Source organism: Canis lupus, chromosome 1, assembly GCF_003254725.2.
Source record: "Canis lupus dingo isolate Sandy chromosome 1, ASM325472v2, whole genome shotgun sequence".
Taxonomy (NCBI): domain Eukaryota; kingdom Metazoa; phylum Chordata; class Mammalia; order Carnivora; family Canidae; genus Canis; species Canis lupus.
In genome coordinates, this window is record NC_064243.1 from 110,867,351 (window position 1) to 110,888,534 (window position 21,184).

General features: G+C 46.4%; 2 protein-coding genes across 6 annotated transcripts in view; both read left to right on the forward strand.

The window, feature by feature from the left end:
• CEACAM20 (CEA cell adhesion molecule 20) overlaps window positions 1-13,166 on the forward strand; it is an 82,435-nt gene extending 69,269 nt beyond the window's left edge. For 4 of the 5 annotated variants that reach the window (XM_035712507.2, XM_025424717.3, XM_049109433.1 and 1 more), the window contains 7 exons: window positions 708-986; window positions 3,234-3,348; window positions 3,558-3,643; window positions 4,449-4,510; window positions 4,876-4,911; window positions 5,413-5,535; window positions 10,693-12,888. In XM_035712507.2, coding sequence (XP_035568400.2) covers window positions 708-986; window positions 3,234-3,348; window positions 3,558-3,643; window positions 4,449-4,510; window positions 4,876-4,911; window positions 5,413-5,535; window positions 10,693-10,746 — 755 coding nt within the window. In that variant the 3' untranslated portion in view covers window positions 10,747-12,888. Of the gene's footprint in view, window positions 1-707; window positions 987-3,233; window positions 3,349-3,557; window positions 3,644-4,448; window positions 4,511-4,875; window positions 4,912-5,412; window positions 5,536-10,692 lie in introns of all 5 variants that reach the window. The other variant, XM_035712509.2, reaches the window with a different exon arrangement.
• Window positions 13,167-16,004: 2,838 nt separating this feature from the next.
• Window positions 16,005-21,184, forward strand: part of ZNF229 (zinc finger protein 229) — a 55,840-nt gene continuing 50,660 nt past the window's right edge. The window contains exons 1-2 of the mRNA XM_049109766.1: window positions 16,005-16,083; window positions 18,910-18,999. Of these exons, the coding sequence (XP_048965723.1) occupies window positions 16,033-16,083; window positions 18,910-18,999 (141 nt within the window). The 5' untranslated portion in view covers window positions 16,005-16,032. The remainder of the gene's footprint in view (window positions 16,084-18,909; window positions 19,000-21,184) is intronic.

A 21,184-nucleotide genomic window follows, 5' to 3' on the forward strand; every position in this document is an offset into this window, starting at 1 on the left:
TGCCTAGCAGGCAATGAGGGCAGGATTTTCCTCCTTCCCCTGAGTCCCAACTCTTTGCATCCTTCTTTCCAGCAGTTCATGTTAATTTAAATAAGACAAAGCCTCAACTCTTAGTTTGCATGAGAAACTCAACAGCCATTTTGCTTGTTTCTTTCACTGTGTGGGAGGAGAGCCAGGTGCCAGGAATCTCCTTCTGGCTTCAGGAAGGAAATTTGCAAGTATCTGACCTTGGAGAACAAGGGGATGTACATTTAAATATCCCAACAGGGCTATTTGCTCAATTCACTAAAAAAGTCCATCAGAATGGTGAAGTTTTTGGAAATGTAGGGCTATGTTCACAAGCCACAGCAACAGTTTGGGAAGCCTGGATGCATTATGAGGCTCCGTGGTGAGAGTTCGCTTTTGCAAGGGTAGGGGGTTTTGTTTTTTATTTTGATGTTGTTTTCCTTTGGGTTTGTCCGGTCCACATCGTGGACTACAGTCTGCCTGTGTGGCACCTAAGGAGGAAAAGAGAACATCTCTCTCGAGACTCGTTTTCAAAGGCATCAGAAGAGCCAGGCTACAACCTAAAGTTCTGTTAGACTCAAGAAGGGGTGGGGATGGAGATGGGGGGAAGGGGGTAAAACTTCCAGTGTGGAAGCAGACTGGGCAGTAAGGGAAACCTCACCAGCAGAGAGTGGGTGCATGATGTTTGGCTTTGCACACAGATGGCCCTGATCAAGTGGACATCACCAGAGGGGCAGCATCTGGGGCGGTCAGCACTGTCAAGGCAGAGCTCAACTCTAGCCTGACCCTGTACTGTCAGGCAGAGTCTCAGCCAGGCGCTGAGTTTCAATGGACCCTTGAACACTCCACCACTGTGTATATGGGGCAGCAGTTAATCATCGGGACCCTGACCTGGGAACACCAGGGTGTCTACAACTGCATGGCCTCCAACCCACTGACCCAGCTGGCCCGCTCTGCCTCGGTCCTGGTCACAGTGGTAGGTGAGTCCCTTAGTGCCTTTTCCACTGGGGCTCAGGTGGCTTTTCCTAATGCCGGCCTCACTATCTAGTCTTCTAGTATGATGAGTGTACTGCATGGAGCTGCTGAATCCCAGTCCTTAATGCTCGGGAACTAGAACATCTGCATCCTAGCTGCGTGCCCCAGAAAACCCTCCAGGCTGCTCTGAGCTTCAGTTTTCTTACCTGGAAATGGGAGTTGTAATGCCTTCCCTTCTAGAGTTGTTTAGAAGTATAGTAAGTCAGGGAGATAGTCAATGAGCAAAGGAGTGAACTGGTAGGAATTATATTAATTATAGGAACTATATATATATATTTAAAGATTTTATTTATTTGAGAGAGAGGGAGAGTGAGCAAGTGCAAGCAGGGGAGGAACAAAGGGAGAGGGAAAAGCCGACTTTCCACTGAGCAGGGAGCCAGATGTGAAGCTTGATCCCAGGACCCTGAGATCATGACCTGAGCTGAAGGCAGATGCTTAACTCACTGAGCCACTCAGGTGCCCCTAACTATAGGAATTATATTAATAATAACTGGATGTGACTGGCAGTGAGTCCCTGTATTTCTGTCTTTTGAGTTCCTGAGAGGGCAACACAGTATCACTATTAGCCAGAGTCTGTATCCCAGTTCTGATGCTTATTAGCTGTATGACATGGGGTATGCTGCTTAACCTCTCTGGACCTCCAACTCCTTGTGGGTAAAACAAACATAATAATTGTGCTTAGATCATAGGGTCGTTGAAAATTAACCAACATTTGTAAAGTTTTTATGGCAGTGCCTGGCATATTATGTTTATTAAACAAATGAAATTATTCTTAATTGAGCCTATTGCCAGATGCCTGAAATAAGCCTTTCCATACACAATATCAGCAAATGCTTTTTGATGCTCTCTACCAGCCAACTCTGAGGTGGGCCTGCTGGTATCTCTGTTGTGTAGGAGAGACTGAGCCCCATCCTACAGTTTGAAACCAGGCCGGCTGCCTCAGGACTCATGTTCTTAGTTATCACCAAGCGGAGGACCATATGTACCTTCCCAGACTACCTTATTTAATCCTCAAAACACTCTCTGGTCTTGTTAAGACCATTTGATGAATGGAGAAACAGAAGCTCAGGGGAGGGAGCAGTGAGTCCTGTTGATGGTCATGGGAATGTTATAGGATTTGAATGAGATCACATGTGAAGGGCTCTTGCAGCTTAGAGCTTGGTGGATGGCAGTTTCTGGCATCATCATCATTGGATCATACCATTGCCTTTCATCAAATACTGACTGTGTCAGGCACGGTGCTGGTTCTCCTACATGGGATCTCATTCAATCTCCTCAAAGCCTGTAGGGTTATGAATGGCTCTGCTTGTTTGACAGAGAAAGAAATGAGGGCTCAAAGAATGAAACTAAGAACCTCCAAAGCATCCTGGAAGCCCCCTCATGCCCCTCCAAAGCAGAGAGCCCCTTCCTCTTAACCCTGATCCTCATGGCTGCCTTCCCAAACCCTGTGGCTGGACTTTACCCCTTTGAGAAGGCTTCTGGGCAGAAGCTGGATGGGCAAACACAGGCCCACGTTAATGATTACAGCTGCCATTTATTAATCAATCACCTGTAGTATGCCCGGCATGAGCATTCACGATTTCATTTCATCTTCACATCATCACTGTGCAGTGAGTACCATTTCCTTCACTTTGCAGATGAGGAAATGAGACTCAGAAGGATGTCACTTGTCCATGGTCACAGGGCCCCAGAAAGTTAAAGGTGACTCAGGTATGAAAATGAGGGGGAAAATAGCGGAAAGCCAGGTTTCTGGTTTTCAAAGCCCTTTCCTCTGAAGGCCATATTTGATCCATTATCTTAAACAGTATTGTCATCCCACCAACATTTACTGATCACTTTCCGTGGGCCTAAGTATTGTCCTACCTTGAACATGTTGAACATTCCATATTTTGAACATGAATACTCTTATATTGAATCTTTTTAGCAACCACTGACACTATTATCCCTTTTTACAGAGGAGACAACTGAAGCACAGAGAGGTTAAGTAGCATGGTCAAGGTCACACAACTGAGATGTGAATAAGCCATTTGGCTCTAAAAATTATGCTATTAATATGACAAAATGCTGCCTCCCAGTGACTGGAAAACAAGTGTTCATCAAGTGGCACTAGAGATAAAACCACAGCTTGGGAAGGGGAGGGGGGCAGGCACGAGGGTGTCAGACCAGGGTCCCAATTCTTTCTCCTTGCCCAGGTCCCAGGTCTTCCCTGTCTGCAAGAGTCATTGTTGGCATTGCCCTCGGGATCCTGATTTTCATTGCCCTGACTGCAGGCCTGGGCTATTTCCTCTACAACAGAAATGCCAAACGGTAAAGCTGGGAATGGGGTAGGGGACATGGTGGCCTGCAGGGGGCCTGCCTGGCTGAAGAGTTGCTGACCATGGTGCTGAGCTGTGTTAGTAGCAACTGGGGAACTCAGGGGGATTGGGACATTGCCCAATAATGGACATGGGTTATGGGTAGCACCTGCGAAGATGGTGAGGTCTGGGGGCAGAAGAATGAGGGACTTGGGGTTTCAGGTTCTCAAGGAAAAAAGCAGAGGACCCCGTCCAGGAGGCAGCAACACCCAGCTCTGCGGAGGAGCCCTGTGCAGAGTCCTGTTCTAGTAAGTGACTTCATGGCTGATACCCAGGGCAGCGGTGGAGGCTAGAGAATAGGCTGGTACTGGGAGCCCGGACTTCTGCTCCCAGCTCTGCCACTAGTGATCATGGATGAGATTGGAGCCAAGAACTCGGAGGAGTTCTGCTCTTCCAACATCCACAGCATAAATGGGCATTTGTTACCCTTCTCTCCTTCCTCAATCTCAGAAAATTTTGCTAATTGATCGCTGTAGGCAGAGAGAATCAATTGCAACACTCATCCCTGCTGAACCCAAACTCACCTTTATAACCCATCTCAACACGGTGCTTCATGCACCCTCTACTGATGGGTGGGAGCTGACTAAAGGCAAAATGAAACACCTTTGACATCTCTGGGCTAAGATTCTGGAAGGATGAACCCCACAAAATGGAAGCCCTAGAGACTGTCCAATCCAGCTCAGGTTTACAGAGAGGAAATCCATGCCCAAGAAGGATAAAGGATAAATCCACTCTACAGAGAACCCAATGACACAGATAGCAATAGGTCTTAGATTTCTGTCCTCATCCATCTCATCAAACAGCCTTATCTAACCCAGAACTAGATTTCCAGGGCATTTCTAGGTCAAGCTCACCAGAGATGTGATGGAGAGTCCTGGGGAAGGAAAAAGGGAGGGAGGAAGAGAGGGAGGGAGGGAGGGAGGGAGGTAAGGAGGGAGGGAGGGAGGAAGGAAGGAAGGAAGGAAGGCAGGCAGGCAGGCAGACAACGAAAACAACCCCTTCCCTTACATCTCTTCCTGATACCAGCCCTGGGCTGTCATTCCATTTCTCTAGATTGGCCAAAGGCCATGTATGCCAATTTACCTGAACCTCAAGGACAAGTTGGAGTCAAAGAGGTGAGCAATGCTCCAGAGGGACCCTCCCTGCTCCCCTGAGAATCTGGCCCTTCCCCAGTGCAGCAGGGCTGTTCCAGTCCCACCTCTGGGGTTGGGAAGTGAGGCATATTCTCTTGAGAATACCCAGTGCTAGCTTGAGTTTCTCTGCATTTCCTCCCCTGCCTCCTCTGGGAATCCACAAGACCCTCTCTGGCTTTCCATCTCTTTTTGTCTTGCCTTTCAACATGACAATGCCTAGCCTTGAGCTCCTCTAGGAGTCAGAAGGGATGTAAGGGGCCTCTGAGACCAAAGCTGTTTCTGAGAATTGCTGGGAATGGTCCCCATCCCAAGCCCTGTGACCTCTTTATCACTTTCTTTTTTCCCAGATGCTGCCACCAGATCCCCTAGAGCAATTTTATGAGGTAGGTTGGCACTGCTGGGTTTGACTTTAAAAAGCTGCAGTGAGAATACAATCTGAGAATTTTGTATTTGACAAGTCTGAGGAACCATCCTGTGTAACTCTTTATTGTGCATTGCAAGGCTAGGGAAGGGGGGGACAGTGGCCCAAGGCCTCAGAGGCAGCTCGACCAGATTCTGGGTCCCTGGCTCCTGCTGTGATTTCTTTTACCTCCGGGGCTCTGAATTGGATTGCAAATGAGATAGCAGTAGCCTAGCACATGCTGAGGTGCAAAGGAAATTTTGGAGTAGAGATTGCCAAGGTAGCCAGGTGAAAAGACAGAGTTCTAGGTCAGGGCCAGGGCCCTAGGTCCTAAACTTACATCTATTTCTGATTCTTTGTAAGAACCTGGTGAAACATTCCTCTCTGAGGTCGCTGAAGAGTGCAAGTTGGCACTTTCTAGACATGGTGATTTTAAGGCAATCTGTGCCCGTGATCCCTAACTGATCTCTCCATTTGCTTGTAGAAGGATCCACCATCAACAGCCTCTGGATACTATTGCCATGGCCCCAGAAAACCATCTTCCACAGTTGCATTGGATCCACTGGTCCCCACTCTACCAAAAGGAAACACAGAGTCAGACTATGAGGTACTTTTATGCCACCCTGAATCTTTGAACAGGTGGAGAGCTGTCACCAATCTGCCTCTCCTCTTTGCTGAGAAGTCTGTAGGATAAGCTACCAAGAGCATTTTCCCTTCACTGTTTTTCAGTTCCATTCCACTCATTTCCATCCTATCATGTTCTAGTTCATTTCATTCTATTCCTTTCCAGTCCCCTTGATTTTTACTCCAGCCCATGTTTCCCTCACATTTATTTTCATCTTACCTGTTAGGAGGTGCAGGAGGAGCAGGAACATATCCCCCAGATTGAGCAGGCACTCTGAGGCCATAAAACAAAGCAGATGCTTGCTTACATTACAGTTTACAGAGAGTTTCATTCAGAATAACTTACTGACTGGGGGAAATCAGGTGGATGATGATCAAGAAGGAGTGCAGCAATTCTCCACAAGATCCCAGTCTTAGTCCACAGATTTTAGAGGGTGAAGGCAAGGTGTCTAACGTGTACCAGACCTCTTGCCACAAACTGTGCTCCAGAAGGGTGGAGGTGGGGAAGAAATTGTATCATCATCTCTACCAGTTATCTAAACAAGCGTAGGCAAGACCAAAACAAGCCTTCCCACATTCGGTCGTGGCATACCCTAACCTGCAAGGTGCCTGAAACACGTAGCCCCAAGAAAGGTCGTCTTGCAGATGTGGACAAGGTGGAGTCAGTACTGTGGGCACTCCTACATCACTCATTTCCTTTCTACCCATTTTACTTTACTCCTCCACCCTTTTTATTTGAGAGGGAGAGCAACTGAGAGAGAGCAAGTGTGCACACGAGAGAGCATGAGGTAGGGGAGGGGAAGAAGGAGAATATCTCCAGCAGACATCCATCCCCACTGCAGAGTCTGATGTGGGTCTCAATCTCATGACCCTTAGATTGTGACCTGATCGGAAACTAAAAGTTGGGTGCTTAACCCACTGAGCCACCCAGGCGCCCAACTTTACTCCATTTCTTTCCCACTTTATCCAACCATTTGCTTGCCATTCTATTTACTTCCATTCTCTTCCATCTTTCTGCATGCCATTTCTTTTGTTTCTTTTCATAAAATTCCTTGTTTTCCTCTTATTTCATGCCATTCCATTCCTCTCCATCTCTTCTTTATGTCTCTTCTATTCTTTCCCATTGCTTTCTATTGCATTTTCCTCATTTTTATTTTTTCCCTCTAACTCCACTGGGTTCATGCCTTCTACATTCTGCAGCCTTCTCTTCCATTTCTGTCCATTCTGTTTCCATCCCAACCTTCTGTGTCATTTCTATTCTCTTTCTTTTCATCCCTGTTCTTCCCCACTCATATATTTAGTCCATCCTACAATTCTAGCTCCCACCATCACCTTTTCTTTCTTTCTCTCTTTCTTTCTTTCTTTCTTTCTTTCTTTCTTTCTTTCTTTCTTTCTTTCTTTCTTTCTTTCTTTCTTTCTTTTCCTTCCTTCCTTCCTTCCTTCCTTCCTTCCTTCCTTCCTTCCTTCCTTCCTCCTCCCTCCCTTCCTTTTTTTTAAAAAAGATTTTATTTATTTATTTATTTATGATATATAGAGAGGAAACATGAGTGGGGGAAGGGGCAGAGGGAGAGGGTGAAGTAGGCTCCCCACTGAGCAGGGAGCCTGATATGGGGCCCAATCCCAGGGTCCTGAACCACAGGCAGATGCTCAACCAACTGAGTCACTCAGGTGCCCTCATCCTGCTCCTTTCTGTTCAATCTCCCTATTTACACGGTGCCATGTACCTGGCTTTCATTTCATTCTAGCACATTCCCCTTCTTCTCCTTCCATACAGTATTTTTGTACTCTCTTCCTTTTCCTTCCACTTCTTTCCTCCTTCTCCCTCCATTTCCTTTCCCCTATGCCTTCCTCTGCTGCTCAATTCTATTCACTGTTTCCCATTTCCATCTACTCTGTCCTCTTCCATCCCTTCTCCACTCTTCTCCATTGGATCCTATTCCATGCTCCCGTTGTCCTCTCCCATCACACTCCCTTCCAGCAGCTCATACTACTTTCCTTACCATTTAGCTTCCTGATTTCAGGTCCTCTCCTTCTGTTCCTTCCCATCTCCTTTCCCCCCAAGACACACCATTGCACGAGCTCCATTCTATGCCATCTTCTCATTCTAGATTCCACAGCACTCCAATTTTGTTGCTGTATTGCCATTCCTAAATTCCCAGTTTCCCTTATCATATTACATTTTTGTCACTTGTCTTCCATTCTTTTCCTCTCTTCAAATGCCTTCCCTTGCTACTCTGGTCCATTCAGTTCTTATCCTATGCTCCATGTCATTCTTCTCCTTTCCACACCAGCTTATTTTACTCCATTCTTTTCCTTTTCATTCTTTTCAACTATAATTTTTATACTTATTTTAAAAAGATTTTATTTATTTATTTATTTATTTATTTATTTATTTATTTATTTGAGAGAGAGAGAGAGAGAGACTGTGAGAGTGATCACGAGCTAGGGGGAGGCAGAGGGAAAGGGAGAAGCAGACTCCCCACTGAGTAGGGAGCCCAATGTGTGGCTCAATCCTGGGACCCCAGGATCATGACCTAAGCCAAAGGCACCCACTAAGCCCACAGGCACCCACAAAGCCAACCCACTAAGCCACCCAGGCACCCCTGATTTTCTATTTATTCCATTTCTTTCATTTACATTTTTTGGATGCGATGCCATTTATTTCACTCGACTCCCTGACATCAATTTCCATTCCATTCCATTTCTCACTATTCCCATCCCTTTCAGTGCATTGATAACCATCTATCCTCTTTAATTTGTTTTCTTTTCTTTCTAATCTTTAATTTTTTTTCATATTTACCTCTCTACATTTCTCCCATGGAGGATTTCAGACAATTGACAGCAAACTTATATACCACACTATATAATGGTGCTTAATTACAAATAGGAACCACAATTAGGAAAATACTTTAAATAAGAGCAGGAAGTTAAGGTATGTATAAGAAAGTAAACATGCTGGACCTACAGAGTATCTGTCCCTATATTTCTCATTTGTCTTTGACTTCCCTAATAGCCAATTTTTTTTTTAAAAAGCATCATCAGTTTTATCACCCAAAAAGAAGAAAATTATTAGCTCATTTGGGCAATTGAGAAGCAGAGCTTCCCATTGAAAGTTCAGGTGATGGCTTCCTGGTTTTAAGGATTAGTGAAATTATCTCAGATGACTCAAGTGATAACATCTATATTCAGGACTAACCAGATTACTCCATGTTCAGAGATGGACTTTAGACAGTATCCTCTGAAGGAGTCAGTGACTAATCAGACTTTTTAGGAGGCAAAAGAGGGAGGCCAGAACGGATTTGGAAAAAAGAAACTTCAGGGACACAGAACTCCAATTTTTTTGTGTCTGAAGTGCTGCCTAGCAGTGGAGTGACAGATGCATTCCCTGTTATTTCAGAGGGTAGACCAATTACTGTGGAGGGTAGATTGGAGGGTGCCAGGCTTTAGTCTAATTGACAGATGAATCCCTCTCAAAAGATGTAAATGTCTTATGTATCATAGTCAGGGATTTTAAACATTATCTTTTTTTTTTTTTTTTAAGTAGGCTCCATACCCAATGTGGGGCTTGAACTCATGACCCCAAGATCGAGAGCCACATGCTCTACCAACTAAGCCAGCCAGGTACCCCCATAGTCAGAGACTTCAGTAAAAAGACAAACCCTCTGAAAGTAATTGAGAGAACACTGGGGAATCTCAGATAACTCAATTTCAGAAATTACCTGTGGTCGTACAAGGACTGGAATGTTATCAGGAAGCTTTTCTCTCTTATATGGTTGCTCATATTTGCTAAGCAAGGAACTTGCCCCATTGTTCTTAGTCCAGATTGAGTTCCTGTGCAAGCTTCCTGGTCACTACTCCTCTATAACTTCAGATTACGTATAACAACACCCTCTATTACTACTTTAGAGTTTCCAGGTTCAAATTCTACAGAGGAGAATCAGACTGGCTCAGGCCATTGTACAGATTGTGTTGAGGCTTGCCAGCTCTTCAGTCAGCTTAGCACCAGTACAGCTAGTCGTTTAGGCCCCTCTCTTCATCAGGGTCCATGGAGGAGAGCTGCGTTTGTTCCCTTCCATCAGTAAAGCAAAAGCTCTTCCTAGAAGTCTCACTCACTGAAACTCTTCTTATGTCTCCTTGGCCAGAATTCTGCCACATGGTATATTCCTTGTTGCAAAGAAGGTCGAGAGGGTGAGGTGTTACGCTTCCTAGTCTTGTCAGTGGAAGTAGGCAAGGGATAAGATATGGGGAAGAGTGTTGGGTCAGCAAACTCAACATCTGCTCTATTCTGGAGGGTTGAGAAGGAGCAAACCATGCAAAGCGTCTGGAGTGGAGTACTCCAAGTTGAGGGGCATTAAGTGAAAAGGTTCTGAAGTGGGTATATTATAATCTGTTGCTGCACAACAAAGTACCACAAATTTGGCAGCTTAAAATAGTATATGTTATTATGTCAAAGTTTCCATCAGGAGTCCACGCACTGCTTAGATGGGCCTTTTGCCAGGCTATAATCGAGATGTTGGCCTGGGCTCAGATCTCATCTGAGGTTTGACTGGGGAAGGATCTACTTCCAAGCTCATGTGGTTATTGGCAGCCTTAAGTTGGCTTCAATTGGCAGCCTAACAGACATCTTGCAGGCTGTCCTAACAAGGGCCTCGATTTCTTACTGTCTAACAAGGCAGCTAGCTGGAGGCTGCCCTTGTCCTTTGCCATTGGCTCTCTCCATAGGCAGCTCACAACATTGCATCTTGCTTTTTCAAAGCCAAGACAGAAGTTGTGATCTTATGTAACAGAATCAGTACATGCAATCATGCACATCTTGTCATTTTGCCATATTCTGCTGGATAGGTGCCAGTGACAGATCTTGCCCTCAAGGGAAGAGGATGACATAAAGGCATGAATACCAGGAGGTGAGGAGTATGAAGGACACTTTAGAATCTGTCCTCCATGGTAGGGAAGTATATCAGCCATTATAGGAACACAAAGGGGCCAGCATGACTGAAGTGCAGTGAGATAGGAAGAAGATCTTTGGAATTTCCAAGATGGAGGACAGTGCCAGAGTATCTGGGCCTTGGACTAAATATAGCAAGTAGGCCAGGAAGGCCTTCCCAGAAAATGGAACTCATTTTTTCTCTTTGTGTAACAGGTGCTTGTGAATCCAGAACAGAACATTTACTGCCAGATCATCCCCTCAGTCTAACAGAAGCAGATTTCCTTCAGAAATCCTAGAAAAATCACGCTCAATCAGATATTCAATGAAATGTATTGGGTTCCTATTGTATTCCAGCCATTGACTTTGTAGATCTTGTGATATTCTGTTTTAATGTGTTTTTCAAGCTCCAGACCCTAGCTCCTGCCAAAATCTTGGGCTTTTGACTCATGTTTCTTTAAAAACAATACAAACAGGGAGAAAGTGACCCAGAACTGAGTGCAAAGGTTTAAAACCTAGCAGTTGGTGATGCTATAGCTGTATCATGAGGATGAGCAAACACTGGTGATGGACACGTCAGGTGGGTTGGGAAAATGTAGTGTGAGCCAGCCAGAGATGAGCAGGGGATGTATTCAGGGGCCAGTCTTTCAAATAATGGCAGAGGAGAAGAACAAGGGGCTATTAAGAGATGATTACAGGAAAAAATCAGAATGAAGCAAGAAGCCTGGGGAGGAGCAGATGCAAGATGCTTAGAGTCCCTAGGGCTTTGGGGGTAGAAGTGGTGAGAATCAGACTTGGTGAAGAGAGAGTGAGGAGTGAAGGGTGACTCTCAGGTTTCTGGGAGTCACCTTGGATGACTGCAAGCCACTTTCTGAGGCAGTAATGAGGGAGGAGCACATTTCAGATAGGGAAGGAAAATCAAGAATTTGTCTTAGGCAAATCAAAAATAGATTGGAGAATAAAACAGGCAACTGTTCATAAAAGTCTGGATAGATCAGGGTAGGAGATACACATCTGAGAGTTGTCAGTGGGATTTAAAGTTATGGGGCTGTAGGATATCCTGTGTCAGGGCTTTCCAAGACCAGCCTCAGGCTCAATGATTTGCTGGAAAGATTCATAGGACCCAGAAGTGGTTATACTCATGGTTATGGCTTATTATAGCAAAAAGATAGAGAATAAAATCGGCATAGGGAAAAGGTGCATGGGGTGAAATCTGAAGGACACCATGTACAAACTTCCAAGTGTCTTTGCTCAGTAGAGTCACAGGGGAATTCCCCCAACAATGATGTGTGATAACAGTTGTGAAGGGTTGCCAACCCACTTGTGAAGGGTTGCCAACCCAGAAAGCTCACCCTGAACCTGAGTGTCCAGGGTTTTTATAGGAGGTCAGTTACATGGGCATATACTGTAGGATTGACCTGTCACTGAAGCTCTAGGCCCTTACAGAAGGGAAGTTGGTGTTCACCATAGATCACATTGTATAAATTAAGGACAAGCTGGGATAGCATGGCTCAAGGCCTCAGGCCTGCAAAAACCCTTTATCAGAACATTAGAAGACCTTAGTTCCTAGAAGCCAACCAAGAGCCAGTCATGGAAAAAGGCCTTTCTTGGGTTTGAATGCCCCAGGCCTATTGAGTTAACCCTTTTCCCTACAGATTGCAAAGAGAATGGATAAAGACAGAAAAGAGAAGGGCTGATAATTAAGCCATGGGTCCCTCCAATGTTTATAGTTTGAGAAGAGGATTGAGCAAAGGACAAGACTGTCTTTTATTTCCCCCACTGCCAAGAACCTGCCACACCCCAGTATCGGAGGGACAGGTTATACTCCCCCTCTAGTGACTCTTGCCTTTATCTTCTAACATTTAGAGCAAATGGATTAATGACCTCCTTGTTTCTCAGTATGTGTTGAGCCCTCACCCAAATCGTGGCCAACAGAACCTCCATATTAAACTTGGCTCCTACCCAATCCCCAAACAGCTGATAGAGAAGCCTCTGGGTTCGATGGGCGTCTTCTAGAATGAGTTCCTGTACCTCACAGTAAAGTAAAACTTACTATGTTGTTCATTTTGAAAGGAGAAAAAAAATAGCAAACAAAAGACAGAGTCAGTTTTAAATTCTATTTTACTAATGCTTTAATGTCTGAATTATCTTAAATTTAAAAAAATTGAAAAAATACAGTAAAAGAAGATGAGACAATGGTCAAAGCATCCCATCATGATTTTGTCACTTTTACATACTGAATCTGTAGATCATTCTGCAAGATTTGACATCTTCACAATACAGCTTGTGGCATGGAGATTCTGTTATATCTGTCATTGGGGTTTTGAAGGTTTCTTCTTATGCTTCCTTTGTTTTCATTATTATGAATAAATATAAACTTTCCGGTCTTGTTTGCAAACTTAATATTGCTTATAAAGAGGAAAGATATGCGGGCAAGGGGCAATATAATGTAAAAGGAGCATGAACTCTATCCCAGCTCTGCCCTCACACTACAATCCAGGGTAAGTTACTAAACACTTCTGGGTCTCAATTTCATCTTCTGTAAAAGGAAGTAACAGTCCAACCTTGTATGAATTGCTATGAGGACTAAGTGAGAAACATTTATAAGGACCTTAGAGCAGTCCCTGGCACAGAGTGGTACATAAACGTTTCCCATTATTGTTTTCATATTTGATGCCTTTCTAGCCTCTCTTGAATGTTCATTTCTTTTAGTTAATTCTCTTGGGTCTTGAGGTTTGTAGTAGTATCTGCTAATCATAGTAATTTTGCATTCTCTGTGCCCAACGGTTATGACGCATATCTTTTTTTTTTTTTTTTTTTTGAGAGTGTGCTAGTGGGTGGGAAGGGGCAGAAGGAGAGAGAGGATCTTAAGCAGACTCCATGCCCGGTGTGGAGCCCAACATGGGGCTTGATCCCATGACCCTGAGATTGAGACCTGATCAAGAGTCAGATGCTCAACTGATTGAGCCACTTAAGGGTCCCATGATTCATATCTGTTTTGTAATGAAGTTTTATTTTTAAAACCAGTCCCTATCTTTAGAACACATAAGGAAACACTTACAGATGAAGTGGAGTAATGTGTAGGATTTGCTTCAAAATGACTGGGGGAGGAGTAAAGTGGAAAGCAAAGGTGGGGCTAGAGAGAAAAGATCCAGTGAAAAATTAAATTGCAAAAAAAAAAAAAAAAAAAAAGAAAAATTAAATTGCATGCCAGGCCAAAGGAGGGGGTACCCTTTAACTAGTCTCTCTACTTTTGTGCTGGAAATGTATGTAATAAAAAGTTAAAAAAACAGTAGGTTACCTACTTCTATTTTAAAAATAACATATTTAACCCTCATATGTCAGCAGCATGCCCATTAAAAAGAGAACACAAGCAAGAATGTCACTTCTACAGATATTGTGAAAATGATAGCTGACACAATCCAAATGCAAGGAAATATCTGGTTAACCAGCTTGTGCTCTCTCCCCCGCAATATATAAATAAAATCTTTTTAAAAATAAATATTGTCAAGGAAGAGATGAAATAATTATCAGAGATGATTGTCTCACTAGAAAAGCCAAGAATATCAAAGGAAATGCTGTAAAAATTCCTAACATTGCAGTGGCAACAGGGTGGCTCAGTCGATTAAACATCTGCCTTCAGCTCAGGCCATAATACCAGGGTCCTGGGATTGAGCCCCATGTTGGACTCTCTGCTCAGCAGGGAGTCTGCCTCCCTCTCTTGTGCATGCACTCTCAAATAAATAAATAAAAATCTTAAATCCTAACATTTCAATTAGGTTAAACCAGATACAAAATAAGTATTACTTTTTATTTTTAAAGTTTTTAAATGTATTTAAGTAATCTCTATATCCAATGTGGGTCTCAAACCCACAAAACCGAGATCAAGAGTCACATGGTGAATGGACTGAGCCAGCCAGATGCCCCCAAAATAAACAGTAAAAAAATCAACCCCAATGACCAATTATAAGAAATTGAGGGGGGTAGAGATTAATTCCAAAGAGCAATAATTTGTTGTTAAAAGAAGTTATGTGAAGAGAAGTACAGGAGTACTTTGACAGCAATTTAAAAAACCCTTTAAAATGCCGTATTTCATATAGCAGGGGCTCCAACTGTCAGCTTCTCCCTGGTGGTGGTGGGAAGTAAACATCACTGTTTCCTCACAGGGTGATTGTGCCAGTTAAGATGTTAACGGGTTTAACCAAGGGGCAGGAACCTTTATTTATTCAAAAACAAACCAAATATTTATTGAGCATCTATTATGTGCCAGGTACCTTAGGATGCTGGGGATACAGCAGTGATCAAAGTAGATAGAAATCCTCTCCCTTATTGAGCTGACAGTCCAGTGGCGAAAGCAGATAAACAACCGACCAAGCGAATACCTACAACATATATTAGGTAAGATGTGAAAAGTTCTCTAAAGAATAAAGATGAGAAGGGAGCCAGGGAGTGCGTGGCGAGCGAAGGGTTTGCGCGTTTACAAGGGTTTATGGGGGAATGCCTCATGAGAGAGTGACATCTGCCTAAAGAGCAGATGGAGAGAATCCAGGGGAATCCTCAAAGGAGGAGCTGCCGGCCAGCATGAACAGCACGTACAAGGTGGGAGCCTAACGGAGTTTCTAGAGAAGGTGGAAAGGCCAGCGTGGCTGGAACTGAGATGAGGCAAAAAGCGAAGGGGAGGGGTAGAGTACAGATCCATGAAGTCTTACAGGCAGAGAAAGAACTCCATTTAAAAAGCAAAAGGATTCTTGCTTTTTACTATTATGATCTATAAAAATATATCAGCAGGCCAGATTCTTGAAGGACCTGACAGGAAGTCACTGGACTGTGTAACGGGCTTGTAGCCACTATCTTTGGGCTTGAAGCCACTATTTTGGGGCTTGAGGACCAAAACGGAGACCTCGCGGGAAGCCCGGGAGGGGTCCCCGCCCTTTCATCCCGATCCTGTTTCCACGGCCGCTCCTGGGCGTCCAGCGGGCCCCAGGCCAGGCAGCCACTGCCCACGCATCGGAGCCTAGGCCTGGGCCTCCAGGTCCTACGTCTCCTCGCCCCGCAGAAACGCGGACAGCTCCCACCGTCGCAGCTCCCACCATCGACCCCAACCCCAGGCGGCTAGCGGTAATCCCCACGCTCGCCTCCTGGAGGAGCTGGAATCCCGCCGAATCGCCGCCGGCGCCGTTGAGGCTTCTGGGAATTGTAGTCCCAGCTCGCCCAGCCCAAACGCACTTCCGGGTTCGGCCAGAAACGCAGCCATTGTCCCGCGCACCGGTGCCTGCTGTCGCCGCGCACCTGGGCTCGGACGTCAGCCGAGCGGCCCTGTGGATGCCGACTAGAGCCGGGGGCCGAACTAACGTCCCCCGAGTCTGTGGTGTGCAGAAACGGCTCAAGGCGCTGCTTAACCCGACCTCGTCCTGCCGCAGAGCCGTGCCGGTCACCGAAGCTGGGACAGGCCCGGCCTGGGCCGCGAGCCCGTGGACGCCCAGGTGGGTGAGGGGCGGGGCGGCGCTGTGCGCGCATGCGCAGGGCGTAGGCGGGAACCCGGGGTTCGGAGCGTGAATGGGCGACCTCGGACCTGCGCGATCGGTGCTTCAGCCTCGGGTCCACGAAGTAGGTGGAGATGGTGCAGCTGGGGATTCGGGACTGAGGGCGTGTGCGAGTCCTTGATCAGGTGGTGCTCTTGTCCCAGCCTGAGAATGCCCAGGTTGAAGACAGGCCACATGCAGAGATGTGGGGACATCCTGAGAACCCCGCCTTCCCTTCCTGCGATGCCAGGGCGGTTTAGTGCAAGATCCGAGGACCGAATCCCAGGATGATAGAGTACTCAAAAGCAGATCAGGAGGAGAGGGGCTCTGCTACTGTCCCTGCATTTTTTTTTAAAGATTTTATTTACTTATTCACGAGAGACACACAGAGAGGCAGAGCCATAGGTAGAGGGAGAAGCAGGCCTCCTGTGGGGAGCCGGATTCGGGACTTGATCCCAGGATCCCGGGATCACGACCTGAGCCAAATGCTCAGATGCTCAACCACTGAGCCACCCAGACGTCCCACTGTCCCTGTATTTTGAGCAAGCGTGTGAGTAGGAAACATGAGGTGGGAGGTGAGATTCTGGGGATTGTCTTGGGGCCCCGGGGGCGCCCTGGGTAGTGGAGAGACCAGGTTTGAGTTGCAGATTCTTGCTCCAGAAGAAGTGGTGCTACTTGAACGAACTATCTGAGAATCACTGGTGGCTGCAGACTCCTCGGTTGAAGGAGGGACCAGGGCTGGAGACAGGGTCTAGGCAGAGTGCTCCCTGCACGTGCTGGGGGTGTTTGAACGGGAAGCAGAAATGTGGACTGGTAATCCTGGGACTCAGGTAGGATAGTGCAGGGTCCTGGGGCATTCAAGTTTGGTATAGACTTTGGGTTGGAGGTGTAGAATTGGCATCGAAGAAGGACAGAGCTGCAGTAGTTGCATGATATTGACAGCTGTTTGGTAAGGAAGCGGGGTGCTGCCAGCATGGTTATAATATTGGCATTCGCAGAACATTTGCTTAGGGGCCACTCTGGTTGCAGGCATGAGAATGCCCAGGTTAGTAGAGAGAGAGTATGGGCTGCAGATTTGGACCTGGAGAGGGCTGTACTCTGTGGCATCTAGGGGCTCACATTTGGACTGGAGGAAGCAAAAGGACCTGGTTGCCATGGGAGCTGCTCTGTCGTCAGCTTGAGAACCCCCAGATGGTGAGTCCCAAGTCCTGGGGCTGACTCTGGAGTTCTTTGCTCAAGCTACTATTTGGGTGTTCTGATATCCTAGTGTGTGAGCAGGCAGTGGGGCAGGTGACCCTAGAGGCCTCACAGAGGCTTGTGGGTACTTGAGGTATCCCGGGTATTGAGGTGCAGAGTGGGAGATGCAGCTTCTCATCTCAGAAGCAGGGACTGCACAGTACTCTCGGGCTGGTGGAAGGCCCAGGTCCTGGATGCAGGTTGCCGGGTGTGAGCCTGCTCTGCGTGTGCCAGGGTGTGCCAGCAGGAGGTGGCCCGGTGCAATCGCTGCTGGAGCTGCAGGTTCTGGTCTTGGAACGCCTGGTATTTGAGCAGAATGGGGAGGCACGGGTAGTCCTAGGACCCTGATTCTGCCTGGGGATGCCCAGGTGAGTGGAGGGAGCACCTGCAGGTTCTGGGCTGCTTCATGACCCCTTGTACAAACATGTAGGTATTTGGACAGGAAACAGGCTAGAGGTGGGAATTAGAGGGTGCTGAGGTCTTTGGGCAGATGGTGCACTAATCACAGCCTGGTGGTACCCAGGTTGCTGGGAAGACAGGATCTGCCTCAGCTTCAGGTGCCCAGAAAGACATTTGACAGGAATCTGGGCAGGTGGGGCTCAAGTAGGGACCAGTGGATGTTGATGGAGGAAATGGTATGTGCAAGTTCAGGAAACAGCTGCATTGTGAAACCACACTATAGTGTTTGGGAATCTAGTAGGGTTGCAGAGGTGTGGGTAAGAGGGAGAGATGGAGTAGGGTTGGTAAGATGGTGTGTGGGCTGGGATTTGCTGGGGGGCTGTTCTAGTCTCAGACCTAGGAATATCAAGTTGGTGCAAAGACAGCTGAGGTCCACATTCTGGGCCTCGGAGGGGGTGATTTGTGCTGCTGTTGGTCAGGAAGCTCCCAGGCCCATGCCGCCTCTGTTGCTGATTCAGGCCTGAGGATATATCCATCTTGGTGGAGGGACCAGGTCTGAGCTACATGTTCAGAGCTCAGGAGGGTTTGTGGCTGGGAATCAGGCTGGTGCTGCTCTGGTAAGGGCCAGTGAACCCCAGAATGGCGGAGGCACGAAGCCCTAGGTGCACCTGAGCTATGTGCGTATGCTTGGCTGTTTGAGTAGGAAGAGGGAGCAATTCATCACAGGTTGCTGGAGGGTCAAGCCAGGTTAATGGAGGGGTAGGATCCTGGGAGGGCTGGGGCTGTGTCAGGAACCTTACGCATTCAGTCAGGGAGTATGATTCTGGGTCATCAGTCTCCAAAGCCCTGCTCCTTGCCCTTGGAAGAGGTGCTGGTTTAGGGCTGCAGATTGACATCATGGCATAGGAGGAGTGCACACTAGGTGGTCCTCAATGTGCTGGGCATTTGTGAGGATCCCAGAACCCAGTGGGGCAGGGAGGGATGGGTGTGTATTGCAGATTTTGGTGGCTGGCAGAAGGCTGTGTTTGGGCATGACTTATGGTTAGGGGGTCCAGAGGCCTGTGATATAGAGGCACCAGGTTGGAGCTGCAGAGTCTTAGTCTGGGCAAGGGATTGAGGGACTCTAGGTGCATGCACAGCTCTTCAGGCAGAAACATTTAGAGGCACTCTTGCCACAAGGACTGGATCCTAGAAGTAGAGACTAATGCGGTTGAGGGTGGGGAGGCTGCCACAGACCTATGTGAGGATGCTCCACTCAGGGCTTTTACCATTGCAGCTCGGGATCTCAGCCCCCTGCCTGTGCCTGGAGGAGAGCATGGAAGAGAGAGATGAGAAGCCCCCAGAGCCCATGAAGACCTGTGCACAGGTGAGCAGAGCTTCCCTTCCTCTAGGAGACCCAGGGCTGGCTCCCACCCATACCCCACAACTTTAGGCTTGGGTGCTGTCCTGGCTCTCTTTGCAGTGTTCTGGGGGCTTTTGGGATCTCCTGACTTTTTATACTATACATTTTAGGAGGCTCCCTGCATTTCCTCACCATTTTAACCCAGATAATTATTTCCCGGAGGAATTTGGCTGTATCAAAGGTCCCTAGTGTACTGATTCCCTTGTGGCCAGTAACTCCCAGTTTTGCTTGGAAATGAGTAATTGCAAAAAATATCTGAGAGTGTGCCATACAAGAGGAGTGTTAAAGAGTCCTGCGAAGACCATGAAATGGAATATGCTGTGGCCATTGATGTGATAATGCATATTTCCCAATGTACAAAGATACATACGACCTATATTAAGTAAATAGTGTTTAGAAATGATTTTTTTTTTAAGGATTTATTTACTTAGGGAGAGAGGAGCATGTGTGAGCTGGGGAAGGGGCAGGGGGGAGGAATAGCCCTTTTGCCATTTTTTTCTGTTACACAACTGAACTAGCAACCTGTTCATTATAATTATTACTTTCATCACATATTTATTGATTGCCTAACCGGTGTTAGGCCCCGTGTGAGGTGCTGGGGAGAAAGATGACCCGAGTTCTCACAGACAGAAATGCGCTTCTTGTATGTTTCAGGGATACATGGGAAAAGCAGAAACCTCTTCCTTCTTGTAGTAGTCATATGTAGCTTCACACCCCAAAACATAGCAGCTTAAAACAACCAGCTTTTATGATCGCACAGTTTCTCAGGGTCAGGAACCTGGGAGCAGCTTATCTGGATGTTTTTGGTGCTCAGCATCTCTGATAAGGTTGCAGTAACTTGTTGGCCTGGGCTGCTCTCTTCAGAAGGCTTGACTGGGTAGGAGGACTCCTTTGCCAGCTCATTCATGTGGCTGCTGATGAGAGGCCTCAGTTACACACTACATAGACCTCTCTCCAGCGACGTACACAGCACAGCAGCCGGCTTCTCCTGGAGCAAAGGACCTGAGAAAGAGAGAGAGAGCTTAACTGCACACAGCCAAAGCGGAAGCCACAGTATCTTTTACCTGATCTCAGAAGTGACACAGCATCACTTGTTCTTTTCTTTTCTTTTCTTTTCTTTTTTTTTCTTTTCTTTTCTTTTCTTTCTTTCTTTCTTTCTTTCTTTCTTTCTTTCTTTCTTTCTTTCTTTCTTTCTTTCTTAAGATTTTATTTATTCATGAGAGACAAAGAGAGAGAGAGGCAGACAGAGGCAGAGGGAGAAGCAGGCTCCATGCAGGGAGCCCAATGCGGGACTTGATCCCAGGACCCTGGGGTCATGCCCTGAGTCGAAGGCAGATGCTCAACCGCTGAGCCACCCAGGCATCCCTCTTTTCTTTTCTTTTCTTTTCTTTTCTTTTCTTTTCTTTCTTTTCTTTTCTTTCTTTTCTTTTCTTTCTTTTCTTCTTTTCTTTTCTTTTCTTTTTTTTCTTTTCTTTTCTTTCTTTTTTCTTTCTTTTCTTTTCCTTTTTTTCTTTTTCTTTTTCTTTTTTTTAAGATTTATTTATATGAGAGAGACAGAGCATGAGCAGGGGAAGGGCAGAGGGAGAAGCAGACTCCCCACTGAGCAGGGAGCCTAATGAGGGACTTGATCCCAGGACCCTGAGATCAGGACCTGAGCCAAAGGCAGATGCTTAACCAACGGAGCTATCAGGCGTTTCAGCATCATTTCTTCTGTAATCTGTTGGTCACACAGACCCATCCTGATACCATGTGGGCAACGACTACATAGAGTGTGAGTTTCGGGATGTTGAGAGGTCATTGGCCCTCTTGAAAGCTGGCCAGCACACTTCTGAACTCTGAATGTCCTCTACTAAATTTTAGTCATTATCAGAAGATGCATAAGTGCTTTGTTTGGGCCTGATGGGTATCAGTTAAAGCCCTGACAGGGAGAGAAATTGAGGGAGCCCAAGTCTTGGTGCTAAATGAGAGATATAAGTCTAGTGAGCCAGGCTATTGGCCATCAACTGAGAGATTTCAGTGACTTACACATTGGGAGTAGCCAGACCAGGGAAGGCCCTGCCTGCCTTCAGGGCTTGAGACCAAAACCCTGCCAAGGGCGTGATAGAGCCTCACCTGTCTCCTGTTGGTCTCAACACGCAGAGTTGATCTT